A 9,304-nucleotide genomic window follows, 5' to 3' on the forward strand; every position below is an offset into this window, starting at 1 on the left:
CCTCCACAACAGGGGAGAAAATGTCCTCGGCACCGGTCCAAAGAAAGGCTACAATTACAGTGGTACCGTTAAGCAAGTGTACCTGCTCAACAACTTGTTTTAAAAACACACACACAAAACGCAGAGACACACGGAACACAACACAGAGGAGGAAATAAAAAGCCTGACGACTGGGCTGCTGCTCCTGCCACCTGTGTTTACGCTCGAGGAGACAACCGTTTGCACCCATGAAGAGGCACCTTCTGGAAATGAATCAGCACCTCGGCCTCAGAGAGGGAAATGACCCAGGGGAGGGGCAGCCTTGCAAGGGTTTTTTTGGGGTCTTGTCCTGGAACAGTGTTTTTACACTGTCCGTCAGAGCGGTTGCTTTTCATGTCTTCATTTTGCCTTTGGCTAAAACTCCAGAGATTTCATTCTTCTCGTGTCTTTGAACTGAGAAAGGGAAGCATCAGACAGGAGGCTCCTTTGTCGCAGTTTGGGGGCGCACGCAGACAACGCTGCCATTTTTTTTTTTAAAAAAAAGAGAGAACTTGTCTGGTACTCCACTCCTCTGTGTTGAGTAACCCCCACCCCCATCATGGGCAGCTCCCCTTCTTTTAAAACACACACAAAGATGATGAAATGATGCTAAATAATCATGGAGAGCATCTCTGGAAGGTGTGTCCAAAGAGTCACTTTTGATCATTGCTGGGCAACTGCGCTCTGTGCTCTTAGAATTCAAAAAAGGAGGCCTTGTTTCCAGGTACCCCAAACTTAGATCGCAATCGTATGCATGTTTAGACAGAAAAAAAGCCCTATAACTCCCAGCGTTCCCCAGCTAGCAAAGTTGTGGAACTTTTTTTCTGTCTAATCATGCATAGGGTTGCATCCTTAGAGAAATCAAACACACACTCTCCCTCTGAAATGTTTCTGAAAACATTTCAGAAACTTCTCAAGCTAACGTGCTACCACATTCCCACCAAGGCTGAAATGCCATATTTGCTTAGTAATGCTGAAGGGCGCACAGAGGGGAGAGTCCGTCCCTGGGGGATGGAAAAGCCCAGGCTAATATTTCTCCCCACTGCTAGGTTCCAAGACCCAAACAAGCCAAATTGTGGGGTGGGGGTGGGGGTGCGGTGAATTGGTAGGAACTGGGAAAATTCAGCATCTCTCTTCTCACCCAATTCTCCCTAGCAATTGGGCAGAGAATTCAGCTTCCTAGGAATCTCAGTTTTCACTTTTTGTTTGATATATATATGGCAAGTTTCTAGACCTTAAGATAGTGAAGATGGAAGTGGAAGTCTGCAGGCAAACTAGATATTACTTGAGAGTTTTCTTAATGGAAAAGACCATGGGGAGCTCTTAAAAGCAGCTCTGTGTGTGTGTGCGTACAAGAGAGAGAGAGAAAATCGGATTGGGGCCATAGCCTGGTGGGAGGGTGATCTCTACCCCTATGCCATGCCCCCGATCCAAAATTGCCCTCCTCCACAGCTGCTTTAAAGAAAGCAAACGTGGGCCGTGCAAACTGCAGAATTCACACATAATGCGTAATTCGGCCTAAGTGCTAGAAAGCTGATAAAAACTAGGAAGACGGATCCATTTTCAAGTGCCAGTTTCCACACTGGATATCAGCTCGCAGCTATCAGATCTGAGACTTCCGCTTTCAATAGCTCAGCGAGGAGCTATTGGCAATTTGATTAACAACATGGCGAAAAAGAAGAGCAGGGGGGGGGGGGTCATGGCTTACTGTGTGTCTTTCCCCAGTAACCTTTATTAGCAAATTACGTACCACAAATACTGATCAGTAAGAGACGAACAGCACATTCGCCTCAGACTCTTGAACAACGTTTGGCTTGAATCAAAGCTGTGCTCCCCCCAAAAAACACGCACGCAAAAACGACCCCACCCTCACCCACCATTGTGTGGACAGTCAAATTCCTCAGGACAGGCTGCACCGCAATAGGGCAGCCATCTTGTCCCTCTGTCCTCCAAGGGCACTGATCAATATTCCTCAGGTGGCCATTCTGAGTGGTGCCATACCAAGCTGAACGCAATGACGGTCCACCAAGGACTCAGGAAACCTGTTTTTGTTGCCTGGGTCTGCCCAAATAGATTCTCAAACAGCTAGAAGGCGACATTACACGAGTTGTGGACCACATTACGGATTCGGCAAGTCTCATACTTCTCAAATTGGAGCTTGAGAATTCTAACAATGGCGACAGGTCGCCCAGTGTCCAAAGGACGGCCACCTTGAACGTCCCATCACTTAAGAAGAGGCTGAGCTGCCCGAGTCCGCAGGGCGGCCATCTTGAAAACACGCCTGATAAGGACAGCACCTGTGAGTAAAAACATTAATAAAAAACTTTCATTGGGGGGTGGGGTGGGGGAAGAAACATTGCCTTTTTAAAATAAAGGATTCATGGATCTTCCACTGCAGTGCTATTAGGATGGACTGGAGATTTCAGTTGGCAATGACAGTGTCTCCCCTCGAAAAAAGGGATGCCTTCATCAGAGTATTTAAGAAAGAGCAAAAAGAAGAACGGTTCTCTCAGCGGAGGAAAGCTGCAGCCTCTTTGCAAGAGAGTGGGGTGTTTTTGCTTGTTTTAAAGGAGCACCAGATTGGGACTCGACCCGCTTCGATTGCACAGCTTAGGCGCCATTTTCTCCCGTTCGGCGTCAGAGTTCTTCCTTCTCGTCGTTTGTCTTCTTTTGGAAGGAAGCGAGGATATTCAAGCGCTTCTGGAGCTCTTCTTTCTTCCCGTCGCTCATCTTGTTCTCCTCAAGGAGCCTGCTGATCCGGGAAACCTCGCTGTCAGCGAACTGGTCGCCCTGGGCAAGGATTTTGGCCATGATCTTGATGTACTGTTCGGCTGACTTCCGCTCCGTTTCCTTGGCTTTCGCCAGGCGCTCCCGGCTTTCTTCCAGGAGCGCCTGGCGCTCTGGCTGGTTGGCGGTGCTCATGAATTTGCTCGCTAGGGTGTCGAATTCCTTCAGGCATCCCGGCATCCCCATGTAGATGCCTTCGCTTTTCAGCCAGCGCTGGAGAGCGCTCGCTTTGACCTGCCCCTTGTAAGGCAAAGGGTTCTCCAGGTCGCCATCTTGGAACAAGTAAAACACGGGGTACGTCTCTTTATCCAGTTTGTACTTCTCCGCCAGTTCCATGTTCTGCTTGTCGCCATAATCTGTAAAACAGATGTCCAGTCATAAAATAATATTAGGGCTCATCAGCAGACTAACCCACTTGTCAACAGCCACTGTTCTAATCGCCTGGGGCGTGTAAAAATGGCTTCTAGGTGACCAAAATAAGGGAAAACTTATAAACATAGTGCAATCAGGTGATCAAAGAAATCTCAGTCAATTAATGTTATGAATTTTAGTTGATAGATTAATCAATTATTTTTTGCATACACTGCCATACATTGAACCACCCAGAGAGCTTCGGCTATTGGTGGTATAGAAATGCAATAAAGAAATAAAGAAATAGTAAATTTATTGTTCTGAAATACAAGAATGTACAGGATGGATCAGGCTGATCCAATGGATTTTAATGGGGCTTTACTCCAAAGGAGATCAGCAGAGCCTTACAACTCGCTCAGAAGACCTTGGGGTAGGTTAACTGCCCATTTTCCTTGCTGAGCTGCCCCCCACCCCCACCCCATGAAGCAAAAGTGAGGGTCAGTCAGGGTGTCGGCACGCAAGGAAACCCAGAGGTCCTACGCCTGCATTTAGCTCCTTCATCCTATTTCTGGGGTGGAGAAAATGGCAGGTGACAATTTAGACAGGGGATTTCCGCATCTAAAACTGCACCAGATTTATCAGGGGCAGTTTTTTTAAAAAAAAATCATTTCGAAAGTCTACCAGTTGCAGACGCACGTAAAACTTGTCTTTTCTTTGCAGCCACAAACGGCTGATGTAGCTGTACATGGGCAGATGGGCTGGGGGCGGGGGGGAAATACATAATGTTTGAGGACATTTGCAAGTCTCCACCAAAGCTTCAGTTGATTCGTTGGTGACAGAACAGTTTCAGTTAGTGGGACTTCCAAGCTTAGAGGACGGTTCTTTGTTGAGAGCCAATAAGGTTTAGTGGTTAGAGCAGCGTTCTCCAACTGAGTGCCTTCCAGATAGTTTGGATTACAGGTCCCAGCATTCCTTTCCATTGACCATACTGGCTGAGGCTGCTGGGAGTTGAAGTAAAAAATATCTGGAAGGCATGAAGCTGAGGAAGGCCAGACTAGAAACAAAACCCTATGAAGAGATACTGAAACAACTGGGCATGTTTAGCCTGGAGAAGAGAAGATTGAGGGGAGACATGATGGCACTCTTCAAATACTTGAAAGGTTGTCACACAGAGGAGGGCTAGGATCTCTTCTCGATCCTCCCAGAGTGCAGGACACGGAATAACGGGCTCAAGTTACAGGAAGCCAGATTCCAGCTGGACATCAGGAAAAACTTCCTGACTCTTAGAGCAGTACAACAATGGAATCAGTTACCTAGGGAGGTTGTGGGCTCTCCCACACTAGAGGCCTTCAAGAGGCAGCTGGACAACCATCTGTCAGGGATGCTTTAGGGTGGATTCCTGCCTTAAGTAGGGGATTGGACTCGATGGCCTTATAGGCCCCTTTCAGCTCTACTATTCTATGAATCTATGACTAAGATCCAGAAGTTCTGGGTTCAAATCCCGACTTAGACATGTGCCAGTCAGTCTCTCAGCCTAAATTACCTACCTCACAGGTAGGTCTAGCCGCACAACCAAAGAGAAGCATCACCTTTAGAAACTTTGTGGAGAGGAGAGGTAAAATGTCCGGTGCTAGATGAAGAAGACCTTTTTATTTTGCCAGTATTTTAGCAATTTACTATCCTAGTCTTTTAACTCTGCTATTTTAAATCTGCATTTTAAATCTCTGCATTGCTGCTCGGTTTTTATTTGGGGCCTGGTGTGCTACTGTAAGAGGAAACGAGAATAATAATAATAATAATAATAATAATAATAATAATAATAGGTAGCACTTTCCTTCTAATCACAAAAGGTAGCTTCTGTTTGATTAAACTCGTACACTTTCTTCTGCGTGTCAAAATGAAACCTACATTCAAAGGTCTGGCAATATCTAAACTCAATAGGGTTGAACAAACTGATTTGAAGGCAGATGACTAATCAGCTAAAATTGCTTCACTTGGTTGACAGTTGTTGATTGATGAACTGCTCCTTTCTAACACTTCCTTCTGCACCCTAAAAATGTGTTTACTCGGTCCACAGCCCACATTAATCGAGCCCCACATCAACTGGAAATGTCTTCCTAAAATTGTACAGACACGAAGGGTTTTATGTATTTCTGTCCATATACCAAAGAAGATATGAAGTATTCTACATCTGGAGGATCACAGCCTTCTTTTTTTAAAAAATTAAATAAATCAAGTTGCTAGACCTCATGTCTACAAATATAGTTTTAACGGTCTGGAAGTGGTGACCATCCTCCTGACACCTGGGCGCAAGCCCACAGAACAACTCACCTGAGATTCCCACCTCGGCCACCAAAAAGTCATCACTGGATTCTGAACTTTCGGCCACGATTTTGAACTCATCCTGCTTCTCCCCGTAAGGATACTGGGTGTCAAATTTCACCAGGACAAATTTGTGCTTTGGGATCACCTAACGGAAGAGCATAACAAGAGCTTCAATAGACCATCCCACTTTTAATGTGTCCTGCCCGGGACGAGCCCATTCCATGGCATACAGAAGAAATGGAGTGTTTCAATTATTGAATATTTAACTCAGGGCTCTTAATGATTACTCAGCCATTAAAAGAAAGGAAATTTGCATGTGCTTTTAAAAAGGCACTCTGATGCTCCTTCCCACATGTCAATGTAGAGCCCCAACTCCAGTTACGCTCCTAGACATCAAGAAAGACTCAGCACACTGACTCCACACCTAAAAACATCATTAACAGACAGGACTGTCTGTGTTCTTTAATTGCACTGCCTCCAGTCTTCAAAACCGGTACTAGGTGCAGAGTATAATGAATTTTATACTACAGATAGATCCATTAATCCTTTTGAACCTTAAGGGCTAGAAACTTGTATTTTTATTTAATGAAAGTTTTTCAGAATGAATATAAATACAAGTTTCTAATCCTTAAGGTTCAAAAGGATTAATGGATCTATCTGTAGTAGCATATAAATATCAAGGTCTGGGAGAGTTGTTGGAATAGTAAAGGCAGGAGATCATGACAAGAAAAATTATTATTATTATTATTATTATTATTATTATTTATTACATTTATATGCAATAAATAATTACATAGCCAAAGCTCTCTGGGCGGTGTGCAAAAGTTAAAAACAGTGAACACTAAAATCAAATATACAAAATTTAAAACCAGAAGAAGCATAAAATGCAAACAAAAACAACTATTCTGGGGTCAGTTAAAAAAACTCAGCATATGCTGTGAAAAAGGTTTCCCCGAAAGGCTAATTTGTTCTTGAGAGTTTTGAGGGGTGATCCTATGCATGCTCGGACAGAAAAATGCCCTGCGGCTCCCAGTTTTCCTAATGCCGGCTGGGGAATGCTGGGGTTTGAAGCATGTTTTCTGTCAATGCATTCCGTTAACCATTTTGTGGTTAAGCAGCATGGTTTAGGGTGTTGTCTGAACCAGGCCAACAGCAGGGATAACGCGGGACGTAGAGCCCCAGCCATGCTACCTGAGATTTGAATCTGGGACCTTCAACCTGCACAACGGGCGCCCCACCCGAGCTAGGTAGGGCCTTTCTGTTTCGCCAGCTCAGCATCTTGTTTAAACCAGGCATTTCCAAAGCATAGTCTTCACATAACCCTTCACAACACTCCTGTAGAGCTGGCCATTATTGATCCCATTCGACAGACAGGTAACCAAGTTTCCCCCTTAATGCTAAGGGCAGCTGCTGCAACGTACTCTACCCCACACATCAGAGAAAGTTGCCGCAGGGGGCCCAGCCTTGAAGACTCAGTCAAGGCGTGGCTTGCTTGCCCGGAGCGGAACAGGCCCAAAGCTCCCACGGTTTCGGGTGCAGCCTCCGCGGTTCCCACGCTTCCCATGGAAACAGCCGGGCCGAAAGCTTTAATAGGTGCAATCATAAAGTGTTCTGAACCCTCCAAACATGCTGTGTAAAAGCGTGACGTGGCGTTAATATTACGGATCCTTCTTCAGCACAAGATGTGAGCTTGAAGGGTTTTTTAAAACTGGATTTAAACTGGGCTTGCTGCTGCTTTTTATGTATTGTTGTAAGCTGCCTTGGGAGGGCTCCTGTCCTGAAAGGAGGCCAAGAAATGTTTTATATAAATAAATTTAAACAAATTCATGACAGAGAAGAGGTCCCCCGTTGACTAGTCCTCATGAAAGTAAAATAGGTCCTCTGTCTCTGGAGGAAATATAGCCCTTTCATGCTGAAAATGAAAAATAGGGAAGGGCTAATTGTTGGTCCCAGGCTGACTTATGAGGTTCCTACAGCCATGGGGTTGGCCAGCAGAGGCTGGTGGCTCCGATGTCAGTAGGGTGGTGAAACCGCTCTGGGTTTCAGTCCGAACTCTAAAGCAGCTCTCCGAGGTGGACCACTGCACCACTGCATCCATAACACCACCCTGGTCCCTCGGTCCAATCCAGCAGGGCCGTCTTCTCTTCCCAACCATTTCTCAACCCCCACCACCCTCCAGCACTTGATCCTCCTGCCATGTGCTTGCTTCGAAGAGAAAAACACTCTGCTTATGCTCAGGGGAATTTGCATGTTTTAAAATTGAGCTTGTTTTGGCGAGAAGGCTCTGGGATTTGAAAGAGGCGCCGGGGCAGATGCCAGGCAGAAATCCTGCCGCCTGCCTGCCTGCCTGCCCTCCCTCGAGTCGGGAAGCGAAGGGGACTTTGGCACCACCCTGGGTGTCCACTTGGACTCCTGTGATTGGCGACGGTGTGAGGTGTGACGACAGCTCCCTGGCGGATTTTCCTCTCCCCTATTGGGTTTTGAAACGCAGGGAGGGGAGAAATGGGTCACAGTTGCCAATGGAAGGAGAGAGAGAGAGAGAGAGAGGAAAAAGAAAGGCAAATGACAGCTCCCCCCCCCCCCCGCGCCCATTGCAAGGCTATGCACAAGGGATAAACATGCCCAGGGACCCAGGCGTTTTCTCCCATTTAATATTACACACACACACACACAAAGAGAGACCCTCCTTTTTAATGCAATAATCAGCATGACCCAAACGGCACATTTCTGCCCTCCAAAGGCCCAGTTCTGTATCGGAAGCCAAAGCGCCAAGCTGGAAACAACGAATGAGATGAATGTATTCAACAGCATGAAAAGCGGCCAGATGTGGACTGGGTCAGACAAAACCATCGGCCATGCTAGCTGGGAACAATGGGAGTTGTAGTCCAACACTCCAGCGCCGCATGGAGGAGCTGCACCGGGTTGGGGGGGAGACCCCTGAATCACTTGTGGTGGGGGGGGGCGATGCCATTGGACACCCACCCCCCCGCAATAAGGGCAGGGGGCGTGGCGCCGGAGCCTGCCAGGTTCGCCCTTCATCCATAGAAAAGCGGGGCGGGGGTCTGCACGGTGGGTGGGACCTACCGGCACCCGGCTGCCAGCGCGCTCTTGCGGGTCTGGCGAACGGACGCGAGTCGCGGACCAGGCGCGCCCACCACGAAAGCAAAACCGGGCGACCCTAACCCTAAAACGAAACCTCCCTCCTTCCGATCTTGGTAGAACAGCCCCCCACCCCCGCAAGCCGCCCTCTAAATATTTGGGGATGGCAGACCCCATCACCCCTGGCCGCGTTGGGGCTGCTGGGACTTGTAGTCCAGAGCGGATCTAGACCGTGCCCAGTTCAGTGTGCGCGCGCGCGTGCCAGGCGCCATCAGGGGCGCGGGTGGGTGCTGGAGGGAGGGGGGAGTGGAGAGGACGCCCCCTCCCACCTGCGCGCAAGCCCGCTCCCCCCTCCCTTTCTCCAGGTGGGGGGGGTGTCTCACCTTGTAGAACGTGATGGCGTCGAGCGGCAGGGCGCCCTTGGTGTGCAAAGCGGCGCCGCTCTCCAGGGCCGCGCAGAGGAGCAGCGCAGCGGCCAAGACGACCTTCCTCCGAGCCATGGCGAGCAACACCGTGTGCATGGCGAGGGCCGGGGAGGGGAGGGGGGGGCGGAGGAGGAAGGTTCTACTGGCAGGGAGGGCGGGAGGGAGGGGCCTTGGCCACGTGACCAGCGGCAGCGCCACTGCACCAGCCGCCGCCTCCCCCAGGCAAGGAAGGCGCTGTCAAAGGGCCGCCTCCTGGAAGCACAGAAGAGCAGAGTTGGAAGGGGCCCTCAAGGCCATCG

The 9,304-nt window shown here is 48.4% G+C and overlaps 1 protein-coding gene across 1 annotated transcript; it reads right to left on the reverse strand.

Annotated features, from left to right (window-relative positions):
* Positions 1 to 1,722: 1,722 nt before the first annotated feature.
* Positions 1,723 to 9,104, reverse strand: ERP29 (endoplasmic reticulum protein 29). Its single transcript, XM_063143784.1, has 3 exons — positions 8,964 to 9,104; positions 5,488 to 5,626; positions 1,723 to 3,161 (listed from the first exon to the last, which is right to left on the reverse strand). The coding sequence occupies exons 1-3, from the start codon at positions 9,099 to 9,101 to the stop codon at positions 2,656 to 2,658; spliced, it is 783 nt and encodes a 260-aa protein (XP_062999854.1). The 5' UTR covers positions 9,102 to 9,104; the 3' UTR covers positions 1,723 to 2,655.
* Between the last annotated feature and the right edge of the window lie 200 nt (positions 9,105 to 9,304).

This window comes from Elgaria multicarinata, chromosome 18, assembly GCF_023053635.1.
Source record: "Elgaria multicarinata webbii isolate HBS135686 ecotype San Diego chromosome 18, rElgMul1.1.pri, whole genome shotgun sequence".
NCBI lineage: Eukaryota > Metazoa > Chordata > Lepidosauria > Squamata > Anguidae > Elgaria > Elgaria multicarinata.